The sequence below is a fragment of the Lepidochelys olivacea genome (assembly GCF_965140295.1).
Source record: "Lepidochelys olivacea isolate rLepOli2 genome assembly, chromosome: 3".
Classification (NCBI taxonomy): domain Eukaryota; kingdom Metazoa; phylum Chordata; order Testudines; family Cheloniidae; genus Lepidochelys; species Lepidochelys olivacea.
Genome location: NC_140413.1, coordinates 22,495,118 through 22,515,235, shown reverse-complemented (window position 1 = coordinate 22,515,235; position 20,118 = coordinate 22,495,118). Strand labels below are relative to the sequence as shown.

General features: G+C 43.4%; 1 protein-coding gene across 2 annotated transcripts; it reads right to left on the bottom strand.

The window, feature by feature from the left end:
• Positions 1-594: 594 nt before the first annotated feature.
• Positions 595-19,686, bottom strand: LAPTM4A (lysosomal protein transmembrane 4 alpha). Of its 2 annotated transcripts, none has more exons than XM_084623882.1 (7): positions 19,440-19,686; positions 9,869-9,989; positions 7,775-7,851; positions 7,560-7,682; positions 6,659-6,754; positions 3,281-3,379; positions 595-1,404 (listed from the first exon to the last, which is right to left on the bottom strand). In XM_084623882.1, exons 1-7 carry the CDS (start codon positions 19,542-19,544, stop codon positions 1,330-1,332), a joined length of 696 nt encoding a protein of 231 aa, XP_084480008.1. In that variant the 5' UTR covers positions 19,545-19,686; the 3' UTR covers positions 595-1,329. The 2 variants fall into 2 exon arrangements, with proteins under 2 accessions (XP_084480008.1, XP_084480009.1); XM_084623883.1 differs by lacking the exon at positions 19,440-19,686 and adding an exon at positions 19,237-19,315.
• Between the last annotated feature and the right edge of the window lie 432 nt (positions 19,687-20,118).

Here is a 20,118-nt window from a genome sequence, read left to right as displayed (position 1 = left end):
GCCCTCAGTACCACCAGTTTCCCTTTTGGGAGTTTGTGTACATTAGTTAGGTCCCACCCAGGCCACTAAAACCAAGAGGACTAGCTGCAATTAAAACATCTAGCCATACTTGGGAAAGCAGGGGTATAAATTAGGAGGAATGGGAGGCAATGAGAGCCAAGATGGAGGCAAAGGCAAAGTTGTGCAATCTTGGATATGACAGGGAATCTCAAACTTTGTATCCTTCTCAGAGAAGGAGGAGGTAGGGGAGGAAGGGTGAAACCATAAATTCAAAGTGCTGTGAGGAATTTTTTTTAAGCAGGGGCAGCATATCCCCTTATTCTACATTTCAGCTTACTGGAAAGATCACACATTTTCCTAGATACAGAAGGTTGAGATTTTGGAGAACTTAAGTTCTATTACATGGTCATTTTGTTCTTTTGACTAACGTCTCCTCTTTCTCCTAAGCCATGTGACATGTTTTTTGTTTTAAAAAAAGTTCCCCCTCCTACAAGTGAGCACATAATACAAAGTTTCCTTAGATCATTACCAAATCAGTAAACAATGTGTTTGGGAATTCCTCTCCATGCCACCTCACACAGTCAAGACTACTAGTCAACGTTTCTTAAAAGATTTATTAAAGTATCATTTATCACAAATAGAGAAAATATACAGATTAGAAGCATGCAGCCATCATCTCCCACATTTAAGTAATTTCTGTGTGCATTTTTCTTGCATTCACAGCATGTTGTAAAACTTCAAATGTTAGTGCCAACTTCACTCTTCCTGAAAATGTTTCAAGGCAATAGATAACAAAAACAATAAGGTAAGATAGTGTGAGAAAAGTGCAAAGTAAAAAATATATATATACACACACACACCACATTCAAACCTCCCTCCCAACCTCTTCCCCCCCCCCCCCAATGATTAAAGAAAGGCAAAACACCCATTTTGCTGGTAGATCAGATTGTCTTTATGAACTACTGTACAAAAAAAGTACTCTACAAATTAAGGGCCTGACCTGCAGACATGTATGCCTGTGGCTAACTTTACTCATGTAAGTTGTTCAGTTGATGTCACATGAACTACTTCACTCACGTAGTTCTAATGTTTGCAGTACAAGACCCTAAGGCAACAAACATGTTTAAGACCATTAAAGAGAACAGAAACTAAAGCAAACAGGAAAAAAGTTACTGCCAGATGTGTTTTGCTTAGTAGAGTTATATCAGACATCTTTTAACAGAAAGATTTGCTCCTAAAGCCCTGAATATTTAAGCAATTTTGCAAGATTAAAAGGACAAAAACCCAAGAAGTTGGTACAGATGTTAACTAACGTTAAGTACAGTTGCTTCAGGCAGGTATGTAAGGAGGTGGGGGTTCCTTCTCAGGCATCTTCACTGCCATTTCATAGGTTGGCAGGACATACTAAAAAAACAAAACAGTGAGGTTAATTGAGATTGCAGAGGCTTTTAGGAGAGGCCATATCAACTTGATTCTCTATTGCAGACAGATTTTAGAGTGAAACTCCCAGCAAATGTAATGCCAGAAGCACCAAAAGCAGCTTATTCTTCAGCTGAATCTAAATCTCAGCCACTACCTCTATTCCATTTTTATCCTTTTCTAGTAAGCAGTAAAGGAGCTAGCAGGGAAACAATTTCACCTCCCATCCTCCCAAGAAAAAAGGTCAAGAAACTGGAATTTTAAATTAAAAGTTGTTGAAAAGACATTTGTCAATATAAATTGACATAAGATTTTCCAATTCTGTGAGTGTTTGATAATTATGTTCAATTGTTTCTCTGCTAAAAAAACCCATGTAGGCTAGATCCACTTTGGGGGAGGATTTCCTGGGGGTGTGTGCGCGCATGTACGTGCGTGCGCCAGAAGCGCAAAATAAAGATAACTAACAAACAGCTTGGTGTTGCAGATCTGCATTCTTGGCTTTGAAATACCAACTGACTGTCTGAAACTACTGCATTCTAGACTCTGAAAGTATGTTCACTTTGGTGAACTGAATTCACATCACCCTCTATGCTCACATAAATTTCATGCCACTATCTTCTCCAGTGGTCACTAGCAGCATCCAGTCTTGCAAAGCTAATGAAATGCTGCTACTAGGTTTATGGGATAGTGGTTCCTGAACTATAGGAACAGTGTGCCCCAGAGCTCTCATAGGTGGCCCACAGAACAAAAACATTCTGATAACCAAATCACAGGGACTGAGGTTTGGGTCCTGATATGGGTTCTCTCTTATGAACTAGTTCATGGAACTAGAAGTCTGGAGAACCACTGGTACTGCTGCTGAGTCATACAGTACGCACTGTAACTAGAGCTATAATATATGTTAACTAATTTTATTTGCTGCTCCCAATAATCCTAAATTATTTCTCTACTAGATCTAATGATCACACTTCCACAGGAGCGTCATTCAGATGTTCAGGTACTATGGTGGTGGGGTTCATGTACGTACAGAGACAGAGACAGCACCTTGATATGGAAACTGATGTAACCAGATGAGCGTTTCTCCCCTCAGCTCCAGCATCCTCTCAGTTTTCCACAGTTAGTGCCTATATTACTCCATTTGTTTCTAATGGTGCATACTGGAACTGAGAGACAGAACTTCTGGCCAGCACTGAAGAGACAATGATCTGTTATCGGACAGCTAGTGCACCTGGATCGTAGTGCTCTGAAGTCCCATATCTACTAATCCAAAGAATTAAACCAAATGGAGTCTAGTTGATGGACAGGGGGTAGAAGCCCCACCATCTAGAAACTAATGCTATCCTTGTATGCCCAGGAAAAAGCAGAGGAAGCTCTGCTGTACTATTGACATTTTTCAAAAAGATCAGGTGCTGCAGTCCTTCTGGAAGTCCTGAAACAGCTGCCATTCAACAGTGGTCCTTTGTTTTCCCTGAGCAGTTGAGGCAGAGTCATAAAAATTCTACAGAAATTTAAATAAAATCTGATGCCTCCAGATTGACATCTTCTGACCTATGATCAGAAAATTAAATGCGTGATGCACTGTCCAACAGCCTCACAGAAATGTGAAATTAGAGTTCCAAACGCATCTTTCATCTGAGGAATATTCTCATTTGCAGAGGCCTGTATATTACTCCATTCCCCGATTTGACTCATTTCTTTCATGTACCATCCATGAGGGCTCAGACAGAAGCCAATGCAGCTATAACTCAAACTGGTTCTCTTGAGGGGATAACATTGTTTAATTTTAGAAGTACATACGGACATCAAATCAATTTTAAAAATAACTGGCAATTTGTTCCTTTGTCTAAGGAAGAGACTTTACCTGTGGAGGAGCTTCAAATGCAGGGTACACGGCTATCTCAGGCAAGTTTCTGTTGCTGATGTATTTATAGCAGTTCCATACACAGTTAATTAGATAAGCCTGAGAGATGAGAGTTATATTTTAATAAATAAAATCAATTTGCTTTAAAAAAAAATCAGCTGACAGAAGCAGTTGCAAACTTCTTGAGGTCACTGGAGTTTTTTACCCTCAGCAGTAAATATGGCCCAAGGTATTTAACCAGCTGGCCTTGTACATTAAATGTCCCCACCCAAATCACTTTCTTAATGAACAAAAACCACCAAAATTTCAGTATATGCTCGACATGTAGCTCACACATCTCTAGAGAACAAACATCTCCAGCACATCAGAGAACCATTTTACTCCCCTTCACCTGGTTGTAACACACCAACTCAGGGATTGGAGAACATGGAAGAGCAACACTGTAGTAAAAAGGACCTCACAGATAATTCCTTCACTGGGTCCCTGACTAAGCTCCCTCTAAACTGCATGGCCGTGCAGCTGCCTATTAAATGCCATGCAGGCACTCAGGGCTGTATTGGGGAGAGATGACTCTCCCCAAGCCCCGGACCTGCTGTGGCCAATGGACAGGCACCCCTCCCCTAGCCCCAAACCTACTGTGGCCCAGGGGAGAGACACCTCTTCCACCCCCCCCAGTCCAGGTGCTGCTTCAGAGAGCTGGAAGGGAGTCCCTCTCCCCACTGTAGCCCTGGGGAGCCCCACTGCACCCCAGGCTCCTCATTCCCCAGAGCCCACAACCCCAGCTGGAACCCTCACCCTGTTCACCCCAACCCTCTGTCCCAACCCTGAGCCCTTCTCCCTCCCCCCACACCCACCACTCACTCACTCTCCAAACCCTTTGGCCCCACCCAACCACATGGATTTTGTGATGTGCACTAATATTGAGGTGATCTCAGATCACCTCCATATTGGTGCACACAAAATTCATTCTGCAGATGGGTGGGAAAAATTAGAGGGAACACTGGTTCCTGACCTGTGGGAGAGTATACAAAGCCTGAATATTAACATTTAATAGTTTTGGTGGGTTTATTATTTTTCTCACCTCCCCCTCACCCCCAAAACCATGTGATGGAAGGAGGCAGAGATGAGACTGTAGAGAATCCTGGCATCCTAGAGTGCTGGGAGATGAAAGAGCAGAGATTAAGGGTTTGGGGCTGAGAAAGGGATGACTTAATTGCCCAGACAGGGGGCTAAAAGAAGCAATGCTGTGAAAGGCCAAGGAGAAGAGAAATTATTCTGTCAGGGATTGGAGTCTAGGAAGTAGGTCCCATGGGTGAAGGAGGCAGAGAGAAGGGGCACCAAAAATGTCTAAATAAAAAGGAAGCCACCACTCTCCCTATCCCAGAGCAGCAACACCACTGCAAAATGTAGAGGGATAGATTTGAACCTAGTTTTGTTAGGGACCTAAATTGGGAGTTGCTTTTAGGCTCTCAATACTGTTTAAGAACTTGAGGGGAAGAGGAAAAATCAAAATAAAAAACCCACACATCAGCAGCTTTAACAGCCTGTCTTCTCTTATCTCCAGGAAACCTGATGCCCTTTTAGTACAAGTGTGTGGCTCAATCACCACTTATACAAAACAAATAAAAAAGTTTAACTTTATTTTATTCAGACTTGGATTGTAAGCACCTTGGAGCAGGGACTGTCCTTTTGTTTGGCATTAGTACAGCGCCTGATAGTAATCTATGTTTCGGGCTCCAAAGGGCTACCATAGTAGAAATAGTAACATTTGAAATTAATGAGTTATATTCTAATAGAAAGAACCTACTCCAAGTTTGAATTATGTAGTTATTTGTGCACTGTTCAGGTGGCTGAAGGCAAAATGACAGACAGTTTAGTGAAGTTATGGCCCAATAGCCTACCAACGCATACCCTGTTGAAGCTTACTGAGATTTACATTCATGCACACATGGCAAGTGTTTAAGGCCCTGCTGTTGGTATGTACATCTGTTTTGTTCTGTTCAAAAAAGCTTCACTTGCAAGTTACTCTAATACAGCAGAATCTCAGAGTTACGAACCGACCGGTCAGCCACATACCTCATTTGGAAGTACACATCAGGCAGCAGAGACAAAGAAAAATAAAGCAAATATACAGTACTATGTTAAATTGTAAACTACTAAAAAATAAAGGGAAAGTTTAAAAAAGATTTGCTAAAGTAAGGAAAATGTGTTCTTGTTTCATTTAAATTAAGATGGTTAAAAGCAGCGTTTTTCCTGCTGCATAGTAAAATTTCAAAGCAGTATTAAGTCAATGTTCAGTTGTAAACTTCTGAAAGAACCAGAACATTGTTCAGAGTTATGAACGACCTCCATTCCAAGGTGTTAGTAACTGAGGTTCTACTGTATAGAGTTTCAAAGAAGACTCTAAAAAATATTAAGGAAAAATTTGCATTTGCTATTTCAATTTTTTTCCAGAAGACTTCCAGAGACTAATTTTGTTCATTCTGGTTCCACCCTTTCCACACCACTCAATGATTTTAAGACATGGTTGCACCCTTGTTCCAAAGTAAGGACTGCAACAGAAAGTCATAGCTGGTGACTGGGTTTGATCAGCTGGTGCGAACACATGCATGCCCTACTCTCCCCTCTACTCTGACTAGCTTGTTCTTGTAGCTAGGCAGGGTCATAAAGCGTACATGTCCATAAATATATAGAGATCCATTATCTTCTGCTCACAAAAAGCAGCCATAAAGAGCACATGACTATGAACTGGCAGCTCTAGTTTTAGATGTACCAGCCACAGAAGTATTCCTTTATAGCATAAAGCCTTAATTCAGTTTCTTTCTTAAACACACTGGGGCATTTAAAAAAACTACATGCATCTCCCCCACTCACATCACCACCCCTTTATATATGGGTACAGGGGCTGGGAGGGAATAGAGAAGGTCCAACCAAATTCAGGAACACACTAGAAAAGAAATTCAGAATGTGATATACAATATTAACTAGCAATTTTTCCCCACTTGTGTAAAGTTTAAAAACAAAGATCACGCATAAAGTGCTTTGTCTAATACCACTTCCTTGTGAGCTTTACTGCGTACGGATGCAAATTTAAAGACAGCACTTGAAGGTTTATTTCTACCCCCTACTACACAAAAACCTGCTCTTTCTACTGCCCTATTCCCAATAAGCACAGCAATTAAAGAAGTTTAGGTATCAACTTCACTGTGCCAAATATGAAACTGAAGTCATCCTCCAATTTAAAAACCCTCAGAATATAATGCAAGATGCTTAATCCAAATTATGAATAGTTTGGAACTACGTATGAGTGACACTGCAATACACAAACTTTTGAAAAGTAACATTTGTTATTTAAATAATATAAAGTATCTAGTTTACCTTTAAGATGATAAATAAGGCAAAAAACACCAGGACAACGAACAAAAGACAGCTGGAGTCAAGTGCAAGGAGGTCATCTTTGTAAGGCAAATCTGGCTAGTTAAAAAGGAGAAAAAAAACAAACATATCAGTGTCAAAATCTGAAGCTATATTCACACTGATGATTAGCTCAAACGGAGGGCCCAAATCTCCCCTTCATGGATTATTTATGTGAAAGAGCTAGGAAATGTCTCAAGTTCTCACTCTCTTCCTCTAGGGATAATTTGTCCCACCTCAACCCTGAAGTGAGTCTGCAGGGGAACCACCAGAGAAAGGGTCAGCTGCAGAGAGGTCTTGTGCTTTCAAATCACCACCAAGTCCTTCCCTCAATCCCATGGCAACAATTCACCATGGACCACCTTCAAAAGCAGCTACTGAACCCACAATCCCACTCAGGAAGAGTGCAGAAGGAGAACTTATGCAAGTTTATGCCAACTAGGTCAGAATGATCTTGTGCCAGGCTGGCCTGCAAGTTGAGGGTGGAAAGCAGGTGTCCCCCACCCCTAATCTCCTACAAATAACAGAGGCCAAATTCTTTGGATCCGGAATTCCAGTTCCCAGGCCAGACCTGTATTTGAGTGGAACCATTATATTAAGTTAAGCATACACTTGTATACATCTAAAAACTGACCTGAGGGAGTTAATGATTTAAGTCATTTGAGTCTATGCCACCTACCAAATCTAGCTTGTCATTAGCTTTGTGCTCTATTTAATACCTGAAGGGGACTGAGCCTTTCTTGGACTGGAATGTCAAATGCTTTAGTGTATTAAAAAAAAAAAAAACACCAACCACAGACCACACTCCCCCTTATGAAAACCAAGATTGTCACCTGTAAATTAACCTAATTAACCAGACACTTACTAACTCATCCAGATAGTCTTTGATTCTTGGCATGTAAGTAAGAGAACTGATGGCAACCAGGCAACTGAGGACAAAGTTAAAGAGCTGGTAACAGAAGAATGGAATGAGCCAGCCCACTCGGTGCTGGGGGGGGAAAAAAAAAAAAAAAAAAAGGAGTTTGTTAATCTGAAAGTCACATTAGCCAAGTTTAGAACTGAATGCCATAATATACTTACAGCAATCGCTCCATACACCATCATTGCACTTATTGTGAACAGGAGGAGTGAGATGGCGAAGAGAACACAAGCATTTTCTGAATTAAAAATGGGAAACAAAAGTTAACACACCACTTCATAGTTTTGGTATCTAACAGGCTTATAATTTCAGTATTTCCAATTTGAGCACACAAAATCTACCTGTTGACTAGCCACACCCCATAATCAGTTTATCCAACTGTTTTCACTTTGTTTTTGCACTCATAGCTACATTACAAATAAGCAACAGCAGTCTGTATTATAGTACCTTCCATACCATTCACCCAAACAGTTAATTTGGTTTTATTAAACCAATCCACAACAGTAATTGCTCATATGAAAATAGGACAACTTCCACCATACCTATAGCTTTAAGTTACTTGATCTCATAAATCAGTAGCCATTGAAACCAAATTGCTCTTTAACAGAGCATAATGCCATCCTCTGTAGAAGGTATTGCTATTTAAGTAGCAGAAGAGGCTTAAATTCAAACGAAAGCCACATGGTGGTAGTATTCAGGCTATTAATGGGGGTCTGAATAATGAAGAGTCTTCTTTTGTGTCATGTAAATTGAGGACATACAATTGCCATCTGCAAACTACATTATGTTCATCCTTTTATTGGTCACATAAATAATTCCTTATTTTGATCAGAGACAGAAACTGATTTGACCCAGTTTAAGGAAACTGCAACAGAAAGATTAATAGCCTTATTTTTCTGAAGTGTTGAGCTATACTTCCCATAGAAGACAAGGGGTGCTTACATGACTTCACATGGAAATTCCAGGTGCTCAGCACCTCAGAAAGTAAGCCCATAACAGGTCAGATCAAGAGTTTTGACTCCCAGGTTTATACTCATGATACTACCTCATCCACTACATCGGCCTCACCTCATTCCAATCCAAACACATTGCCATCTTTCCAGCAATTTTTTTTATTAGTGGGGAGGGGGGAAGAAAGCTTACAAGTTATGGAACCATCAGACTATATAACTGACTAACCATGTGGTTTTATAGTCACCCTCATCTTTACTCTTCCATCCCACAATCCCTTCCATCTGTTCTTGAGCCTCACTTTTTGTATCATCTTGAATTCATATTATAAACTTTGGGACAAGGACTCTGACTTGCTTGTTTTTGTAAGGCATCTGGTACATTAAAAACCACCACACAACTCTATATACCCAATACTGGATTATATAATGTTACACAGTTAAGCAAATGATGAAGTCAAATACCTACAAAGGTGCAATCATTAAACCATAAGCTTTGCTACTGGCTCAAATGATTGCATCTTCAGATTATACACACACCATTTATTTTTCTTTGTGATTCTAAAACAAATTTTTAGAGTATCACACTATTTCTGCTATGAATTCTCTTTTAATAGTTTTCCCTGTGTACCATTTCATTCTTATTAGTTCTTTGATTGTGTCAAGATGACTTTAGTGAATCTGTCCTGCATCTTCTTTAAGTGTTCTTAGCATTCAAAGCTATTGAAGTTTTCTATTTTCAGTACATTTTGTTCTTACATAAGTTATTCAGACTCATGCACAATAGCTAAAGCTGGCTTCTGAAAAAAGAGCCATGAAGTCTTTGACGATCCAGATCTTTCTGGAATAAGGTAAATCAAAGTTCAGGAAAAGAGACAGCCAATTTGGTTTCCAATGTAATTTAATCAAATTAAAGTTACTGGTAGGTAGAAAATAAAGACAAGGATAGCAAATGTCTAATTGGAGACTACAGGTATCTGCCAACCTACAAAGTGGTAGAGAAAACAGCAGAATCTACCCCACAGATTTGCTTTCAAGTGTCTAATAAGTTGAGAGAGATATGAAGTCAAAACACAGTATGTAAGTTTTACTTAAGAGGCTTTCATAACACTGATTTTTTTTTATTTTTTTAAAGCCACAGCAGAGTAACCCCTGACTTATGATAAGCATAGGTACACATTTGGCAGATGAGACTTATTTGAATAATGAATTACACAGTAGCAATGCAAGATGTACTAGGAGAATGCACACTTGCCCTAGTTTCTGCTAAGTAGTAATCTGGGCACTTTGAAGTTAGACACATACCAGCCATTCTCTCTGAACCATAGTAATTACCAATGACTTCATACTGTATGTCAACAGTTGGCACTGAATTAGGGTGGGTCATTTCCACAGTCAGCAAGATGCCCATCAACAAGTTCACCACCTGAGAAAGATATTGCAGTTACTTAGAGTTACAATATGGCAGATAAAGATGTAATGTGTGCTTCAGAAATCATTTTTCTGATGAGAACACAACCAACTCTGGCCTAGTCTACACAAGAAAGCTGCACACAGTCAACTGAAGGTGTTATTTTAAGCCAGTTTGAACTGGTACAAAAAGCTGGGTTGGACACTCTTGTCTTGGTTTAAGAGTCACCCCATAACTTCAGCCAGTGCAACTTTGTTTAGAAGAGGCCTTTGACTCCCCACACCCTCACACTTCAGATGAAATAAGGAGGCAGGGTACAAACTTTGAAACAATGCAAGGAAGAAGAAATCCATCTCATGAGCTGATTAGAAAGAGTAGAGTGAAACCAAGGAAAGAAAAGAAGGTATAAAACATGACACCGTAAGTTACTTTTTAAAAAGGTGTTTCTATTTAATGCACCTAACTGACAATGTTACAATTAGATATGGCACAAGAGTAGTTTACAGCCATTCTACTATTCATTTAAATTGCAGGGGGTATAGCAGCACAAGTATTTTTCCACCCTAGCTAGTAGCCTTAGTGGAGGGAGGCAGGCTTTGGGGAGGGGAAATTAGATACTATTGGCCCAATCCACCTCCCGCGTAACTCAACAGAAAGACTAACTTCAATGGGAACTGGATCAGAACCTATATAAAGGAGGTCAAGAGAGGGGATAAATAGCAAAAATTTAAAAAAAGTGAAGTCTTACCCCCACAAGATTCAGTAAGATTTGATTAGATATACTTCATATACTCATGGTTGTACGCCCGAATGCTTGATAACATTTGCTTTCTTTATAGTATTGCTGCAGCCGGCTGAATCTCTCATTTAAAGTCACTATTCTGGTTTAGAGTTACTAGGTCCAAGTGTTTCAAATAAATACTGTTTAACTACAGTAACTCCTCACTTAGCATTGGAGTTATGTTCCTGAAAAATGCGACTTTAAGGGAAACTGGATTTGCTTAACAATTCCCCATAAGAATTAATATAAATATGGGGGTTAGGTTCCAGGGATTTTTTTTTTGCCAGACAAAAGGCATTATACACATTTTAAACAAGCAATTTAACACTACACTCATTGCCAAGTATGAAGTTTGGTTGAGGTGGTGCAGTCAGAGTGGAAGAGGGTGGATTGTCCAGCACTCCTCTTGCTGAACTTGAAAAAACACATCTAGAGATGGTTGTTTTGCTTTCCTTCGCGCCCCCCACCCCCTTTGGTAAATTTCTTTATAGCAAGTCATTAGATGACCAACTCCCCTAATCACTTTGAAGCTGCATTCTCTGTCAGGATCACCACCACTCAACCCTCGGCCCCCCCAATCCACCCCTTCCCCCAAGTGCCCACCCTTGACCTGCCTCTTCTCCCTCCCCCTTTACTTTGCACACTGCATCCTCGCTCCTCCCCAACACAGCAAGCCAGCTGATTGCCACAGGCAGAAGGTGGGGTGCACGGTGGGAGGGGGAGCCTGCATGGCAAGTCCTTGCTCTGGGCAGGACAGAGGGGGGAGAATCAATCAGCTGGCTTGCCCATGTTTAAGAGGCAGGGGGGAAGGAGTGATGACTCAGCATGCAGGCACCCCCCCTCCTGTCCAGGGCAATCAGCTGGTTTGTGGTGTTCAGGAGGTAGGGGAGGGAGTGGGAGCCTACCTGCCAAGTCCTTGCTTCTCCCCCCTCCTAAACACTGCAAGCCAGCTGATTGCCATGGGCATGAGCAGGAGGGGGAAGGTGTTGATCTGTGGGGTCTGCTGGCGGGTGGGTGGCACCGTGGGGGAGGGGGAGGGCACATGCAGGGAGGCTGCCAGCTGTGGAGAAAGCAGGTAGCCAAACATAATAGTGGAGCATTGCATAACTTTAAATGAGCATGTTCCCTAATTGATCAGCAACGTAACAATGAAACCATGTTAACTGGGCCGACTTTAAGTGAGGAGTTACTGTACAAGGAAAAAAAGCCAGTTTCACTGTGATTAGCCTAGAGTAAGATAGGTTTCAGAGTAGCAGCCATGTTAGTCTGTATTCACAAAAAGAAAAGGAGTACTTCTGGCATCTTAGAGACTAAAATTTGAGCATAAGCTTTCGTGAGCTACAGCTCACTTCATTGGACGCATTCAGTGGAATGCATCCGATGAAGTGAGCTGTAGCTCACGAGAGCTTATGCTCAAATTTGTTAGTCTCTAAGGTGCCAGAAGTACTCCTTTTCTTCTAGAGTAAGACAGTTTGCAAAAGCACCCAACAGTATTAGATATTAGTAATTAGTTGTTAGAGTATAGTTTCTGATATTCATCTCTAATGTAAACAGGAAAAGTCAGTTTGAAAGCGGTTTCTTGGATGACAAAAATTGACAATTTCCCATTACTCATTCAGAAAGACCTGCCTCCACTGGGATGTATTTTTATAAAGGCGGACCAGGAAAGCGTGGGTTTGCAGTTTCCAAGTACTTAAACCGGATTTTCCCTTGTTTGCTGGTCAAGCTCTCGGAGTCTGATGCAATGGTAGCAGATTAATGCACAATTACAGAAGTCTTCTGTAACCAGAACAGCTCATTAGGAAACTGAAGTTGCTTGTTAAAATGTTAGACACCACAGTTCATACCAGTTAGATGTGCATTTCCCACATTTTGAAAGTTAAAATGCATTTGCTTACGTTTTGGGGGGGAGGAGGGGCAGTACACATGCTGGTTAGTTTATCCATTTGCATCATACGAGTCTGCTATTTTGCATCTTTCTGTTCCTTTGTTCATCTGTGTCCTCACTGCTCTCTCATATTTCCCACCTTTTCTACTTTCCCATGATAAGCATCATCTCCTCACTGCTGCCAACACTGTCAGTAGTCTCACTCAATCTAACCCCTTCATATGGAGAAAAAAGAAAAGGAGGACTTGTGGCACCTTAGAGACTAACCAATTTATTAGAGCATAAGCAGACTAACATGGCTGCTACTCTGAAACCATTCATATGGAGAGGCATTTTTAATAAATAATATTTATAATCAGGGTATTTGCACTCTGAATATCTATATACTAGGAAACTAGCTTTTTGGCTTTGAGAACTTCTTAACCCCACCTTCACAAAACTAAAAGGCTCATGTAACCATTGCCACTATTTAAGATTCAGTGAAAACTTAGGTTAGCAGTATAAATAAGCTTCACAATAATGCATTAAAGCTCAGCTTCCATCATCTGCTATTGTAAGCCAAAGCTTTACAAACACTTCAGTTGTAACACCTAAAGTAAATCAGTGGATTTGCACTCAAAATGCTCATTTCTAGTGCATTAGAATTCAGAAGTCATTACAAAAGCAGGTCAAAATGTGTTTGTAGAGTCATGATTCCAGTATCCAAACACTACTCAACTGGGACAAGCGGTCAGATAAGTCCTAATATTTCAGTGAAAATTACCATTGGTTTCATTAACTGCATTCTAAGTACTGTAGCTATATTTTATTTTGTCCACCCAAACTGATGCAAGGAGGGTGACAAAGATGGGGAGTATGAAGTCTTACAGATTTTATTTCTGATCAAGACTGACATTTGGATTTTGGACTCTGTGTGACTAATAAGTCACAACCCACCCATCTCTCAAAAATAAAATATAAAAAAAGTCTGGTGTGGTGATTCTATTTGTACTGCCAATTGAGACACCCAGATTAGATTTCTAGCCCTATTTTCTTGTTACCTAAAAAGTCAGACTGGGGGTGAACTACATCTACTGGGATAAGGGAATGACAATGCTCAACAGAAGCTTTTCAATTAAAGAACACGAATGTCTCCAAATGAAGAGTCCAGTCTTACCCTCCCCATCTGAAAGAAGGGTAGCTTCTGTTAAGATGGAGTTGTAATAGCTGTGAGTCACTGTATGTTCTGGACTACAAACATGTTCAGCCATGGAGTCCACACACTTTAGGCCTGGTTATTAAACTGAACATTTTTAGGTCAAGTGGGAAGGGAGCCAGAAGACTACTGCAGGCAGCATGCGTGTGGAATCTATAGAACTGAAGGATGACCTCATCCAATTTTATTATTGCCCCCCTTGCCCCAGTTTGTGGGTGTTGAGGAAACACTTTGGAATGCACAGCAGCCTCCCTACCCTATTCTCGCTAAGGAGTAAAAGAGGCTCAGTTTTGTGTTCAGAGCTATATTATATTAAGATGAAATCAAATTAATTTCATACCTAACACTTTAAGACATTTTGTTTTTAAAAAGTGGTATTTCACTCTGTACATGTATTCAGAACCACCACCAGTCTCAAAATAGTCTGCACATATACATAGCTCAAGAAAAAGATGACTTACCTATATTTTTACACTCAGAAGCCAGTGGATAACAGAAGCTATTAAAAATGCAGCAGTTCCCACAAACTGATATGAGGTATCAGTTTCTCCTTCTACTTAAAAGAGGAAGGACAGTGTGGTACCTTGACAAATGCCGACTTATTAATGGATACTATGGTCTCACTCTTGGGCCAGTGTTTCCAGTTCCTAAGCAGACAAGTACTTCACTTTCATGGATCAAAAGACCTAAATTTTAGGTTCCTCCAAGCATCAGATTTACCCCATGATAATATAAGTAACTAAGTTAAAAAGTGAGGGTTCTTATTTTCCTATGAGGCGGAAGTGAAAGAAACTTCTACTCCTCTTGCACTCCCCTCCACCTCTCCTTATTTAAAAACTAATTTTCCCCTCTTAAAAAAAGATTTTCCACTGCATGCATCCAATGAAGTGAGTTGTAGCTCATGAAAGCTTAGACTAACAAATCTGGGCATTAGGTGCCACAAGTCCTCCTTTTCTTTTTGTAGTTATTTCCCTGCATCTCAGACCAAAAAAACCCATGTTTGAAATAAAAAAAAAAATTTTTGTAAATTGTTAAGATTTGCTCATTACTGAATGCAACTGAACCTTCAGAAGCGGAGAAGTTTAACTAAACAACTGGATGTTCACTAGAGGGCTCAGACGAATCCTAAAAACCAGGTAGTAACTGCATCACTGACTGAATCACCACAGCTTGTTGCCAAAAGGAGATAGCATTGTTTCAGTGGGAGTAGCCATTATTTTTAGTCTGTTTATTGATCCCACCAACACAATAAATATATGTTTCCTGTCTCTGGAAGCTGCATGCCCACTGAGAAAGCCTGTGGGAAGGAGCAGCTTTAAAAGCTACATCTTATGATCATTTGGGGGGAAGGGAAGGAAAGCAAAGCCTCCTAGCTGTCACAAATGGTTATTTATAGGGAACTATAATGATCCTGAAACTCAAATTACCACAAATCTCCCAGGAAAGTCCCTGGGCATTGTTAAATATCTAGGTGGTGGGTAGGAGAATTCAGGCCCAGATCTTCAAAATGTATTTAGGCTTCTAATTTAGACAGATTTCAATGAAAGTTAGGAACCTAAATAGCTTTGAGGATCTGGGCTCCATTTCCTAGTGAAGAAAACAGTAAGTTTTAGAACTAGACTTCCGAGAGCAAATGTTTTGAGTATTTGTTTACCATTCACTTATTCTGCTTTTAGGCATCACCTTTGTTTGACATATATCCATACTGGTTAAGTCCCAAACTACCTAAAATAGTGGTCACCAACCCAGTTGATCATGATCGACTGGTCGATCCTGGAGACTCTCCCAGTCGATTGCTATCTCAGACTCCTAAAAGTCTGTTGGCGCAAGAGTGCTGCTGCTAAGGCAAGCTCCCTGCCTGCCCCGGCCCCGCTCCCAGAAGCGGCCAGCACATCCCTGCGGCCCTGGGGGAGGAGGAGCAGTGCACCCCCGCAGAGACGTGTAGTGCGCAGAGCCATGTTGTCCCCCTCCCACCGCCAGGGTCTGCAGGGGCACCCTGACCCCTTCTGGAAGCAGCATGGAGCCAGGGCAGGCAGGCAGCCTATCTTAGCCCTGCTGCGCTGCCAACCAGAGGGAGCCTGCACCCCAACCCCTTGAGCCTCCTCCCAGAGCCTGCACCCTATACTCCCTCCTGCACTCAAACTCCCTGCCCCAGCCCAGAGCTCCCCGCCACTGCAAACCCCTCAGCCCCAGCCCAGAGCCCACACCCCCTCCTGAACCTCAACCACCTGCCCCAGCCCAGTGAAAGGGATTGAGGGTGGCAGAGAGCGAGCAAGGGAGGGGCAGGGGAGATGCAGTGAGTGGAGCGGGGCCTTGAAAAAGGGTAGATCCTGGGTTACCCTTAAATTTAAAAAGTGATCTTGTGCATAAAAAGGTTGGCGACCACTGACCTGCAGTGACTTCTAGTCTCTAGACAGATTACCAGAATAGAGAGAGTTTTCCTCATTACAGCCATTGAGGAAGTATAAAATCTGAAACAAAGCTTAACACTGGAAGAACAAAGAATGTCAGAAGTTAAGAACAGCTTGTATTTCAACTCAACTATTATAATTTGATCTGACAGCACCACCTATAATGAAGATTGCCTGACACTTTTCATTACAAGACCCTCAATTGCCTTTAAAATTTGCCACATCCAACGCTTGGATTTAAGGTTTTCCATGCCAGGGATCTGCAGCTCCAGGCTTTGGAGCAAGGATGTTGCATTATTGGCATGGATGTGCTTTTTGTAAGCCTCAAGGAAATTTGAGGTGTGATGGGAGTAGAGGAGGAAGAAGCAAGAGCTTGTGGGGGGGAGGAAAGGAGGTGAAGAGGGGGCAGGGGAAGACAGACAGAAGCAGAGAAGGACATCTTACAGGAATTGAGACAGAAGGAAGGGATTATAACCACTAGAGCAGAGGTTCTCACATAGGGGTGGGTGTGAGAAATTTAACAGACACAGAGAAGGGGGACCCTAATCAAACAAGTTTGAGGACCACTGCACTACAGTACACTTCTCTCCACAACCTGGAATGGAACCAAGCAGTCATGGTTCTCTACACTCCTTTGCTGTCAGCAAACAGCTGTGAAGCCCACAAGCAAAATGTTGATTGCCCCCACGCTAGTGGCTGGTACACACAGAGGATGACAATTAGCTAAGGTGCCAGAGGTGATGTGGATCGAAAAGGTCCAAACTCCACTGATGACCCAAGTTGTGGAACCAGACTGCCCCCCTTCCCCCCCCCCATGACAAAAAACCATCCAGAAATTCTAGGAAATTAGGAAATCTAGAAACAGATACACCAAGAAGCAATTTTGACAGGAACTGCCATTTTAGCCCTTCTGTCTGTATATTTTCTCCCACCCATATTTTCAGTTCCTCATTCTCTCTGCACACTCAACATTTTGTATTAGTACCCCAAGCTTCTTTATAATTTTCCTCTCATACTCTCTCTGACCCCCCCACCCACTTCCACTATCTGCTCTTCCCACCCATCCTGCAATGCCAGCCTCAATGACACAGAGGCTGGAGCAACAGTTCTGGGCTACTGTTTTCCATTTCCTCCCCCAGCCCAGAAGCTGGGTGAAGGACTCAGATTACACCTCCCAGGAGACTAGTTACTTCATAACCCTACTTAACTCACTCCACACTAGTTTCTCAAGCCCCGGCCCTAACTTTTAGTAGCGTTTTCAGATCACTGTCTTATTCGTGACACTGCCTCACCTCCCCCAACCCACATCCAGAGCAGAGGTCCTACCTGTCTGACCAAAAGCACCAGAGACTGTTTTGGAAGGGCAAACAAATGGCAAATTGACAATATTGGCATCTATTCCTCCTCCCCTCCTAGATTTCATCAGTGTTCCTGAGAGATCTGTCGGTGGCCTTTTCATCCTCATTTTCTCTTGAAATCTGCACCTATTTTCAGAGCTTTATCAGTATTACCCTAATATTTAGGGGCACCAGTCATGGACCATCTGTTGAAACAGATGAAAAAAATCTACATAAAAACAGAAAATAGACAGAGGAATAGAAGAAAACAATGAGGCAATATTGATCAGCATGAGAGTCAACAATATCAACACACCAACTGCCAAACCATTGTCAAGTTTTTGTAAGCATCTCAGCAAAGGAAAATAATGCATTAGTTTTGCATTTTTTATTGGAAACCTCTCCCAAGCATGATGCGCAATATGGAGTAACCACAAAGGTGCTTTCTGGAAAATTTAACAAGTGGCTGACTGACAATAGCATCACTAGCTGGTTGGAGGAGGGGAAATTTACATTTTGATAGCAAAAGATGACAAAATGCATTTAACTTGTCCGGTATTATAATCTTTTAGCCACTCTTTAAAAAAAAAAAAAAATACTGCTAGCTCCCTATCACCTCCTGATGAAATTTAACCTCTGGCATAACTTTCATAACCCTTCACAATTTAGCTGTCTCTTATGTGTCTGCTCTTTCCCTTGTGTCTCCTTCACTGGTTTCCAATGCTTGCTTCACTCATGGTAGTTTGCTCACAGAGTGACCCTACATATCCTTTTCCTTTCACCCACTTACGCATATTTTCACGCTGGCTTTTTTGGAACTCCCATTCTGATCCTGTCCACCAAAACATCCACTCCCTCCTCCAGGGCCCTACTCAATCCTTAATTCTTCAAGGTTTATATGCTTCTAGACATTCATTTTAAAAATCTCATCATGCTCTCAAATGTTACATCCTAGTCATTCAAGCAACCACACAATCTTACTGTCCTACCCTCCACCTACTCAGACCGCCCCCCCCCCCCCCGTGGGTCATGTCTCGCGGTTATCATTTAGTAAGACAACGTATCCAGACTTGCTGGGGACACAGAGAACAGTCCCTGCCCCGGGACACCTCCACTAAGAAACAGGCCAGAGAGTAAGGTGACCAGATTTTACGGGGACAGTCCCGATTTTTGGGTCTCTCTTATATAGGGTCCTATTACCCCCGTCCCGATGTTTCGCACCTGCTGTCTGGTCACTCTCCGAGAGCAGCACGAGGGGCTCAGGTGAGTGAGCAAGTGCGGCGCCACTTTTTCCTCCTCCCGTGAGGTAAAGCGATGCGGGGGGGGGAGGGCGGAGGGTCCCCCGCACTCTGCGGGAGCGGCAACCCGGGGCCCTGCACAAGCAGCGAGTCCCCGGGGCCGGGGGGCCTGAACGTGAACAGGGCCCGGCTGGCCCGCCGCGACTCTGGCCCCGCCGGGCGCCGCCCAGGCCGGAGCCTGGCGAGACGCGCAGGAAGAGCTGGGCGGCGACTGGCCGGGGCAGGGGCGAGGACACAGGCCCCGTCCCGAGGCAGGAGGGGGGCGGAAGAAGGCCGGAGGAGGGGAGGATTTCACGCAGTTTCACAAAAGGACTAGCCACAGCATACAGGCCACCAGGCACCGTCCACGCACCACAACACGGGCGACCACGTCCCCGCCCCAGGCACGCATGCGCTGTACTGCCTACTCCTCGGGTAGCCTGCCGGCCCAGCAACGGACGAACTCCACACGCATGCGTAGTGCGAGACACAGGGAGAGCGCCCCCTCTCCACCGCACAAGCGCGCTAAGGCTGAGGGAGCCCCCTTCTTTCCCCGCGGGGTGCGGGGCCTCTTACCATGTACCACGTCCCCAGGATGATGGTACCGGTACGGACATGGCAGCAGCCGCAGCAGCGGGTGCTGTAGAAACGGCCCCGGGCCCGGCTCCCCTTGAACGTCATAGCGGCGGCAACAGCGCCTTTTCCTCGCACGGGACGCTCGCTCGCTCGCTGTCTCAATCAACGAGGCCCTTCCCCCTCTCCTGTGGAGAAGAGAAGCGCCGTCTCACCGCCGCTCTGGCCAATCAACGGCGAACAACGGGGGGGCGGCGGAAGAGGGGCGGGGCGTTACCACGGCCACGGGCGATTGGCAGCCGACTCCGCCAATCGTCGCACAGCATCTCTAATGTGGATCAGCTGCCTCCGGAAAAGTTCATCCGCGCTCCTGGAGAGCAGCCAGGAGCGGAGCTCGGAGGGAAGGGGCGGGGCTTGCCTGGGAGGGGGCGGGGCCCAACAGGGCAGGAAGGGGATACCTGCATAAGGTGAACTCACCTCGGCAGGGGGCGGGGCTCTGTGGCGGGGGGAGGGGCGAGGGCAGCTGGGATGCAGGTGACTGGTCCTGTTGGTATCCAGGAAGTGGGCGGGCGGAGCCGCCTGGGCGGGGCAGTGACTTTAACTCCAGCCCCTGGATCCAACAAAGGGGACGCGGGTACACAGCTGTGCCCCGTTCCGTGCACACAGGCATTCTCTACGTGGG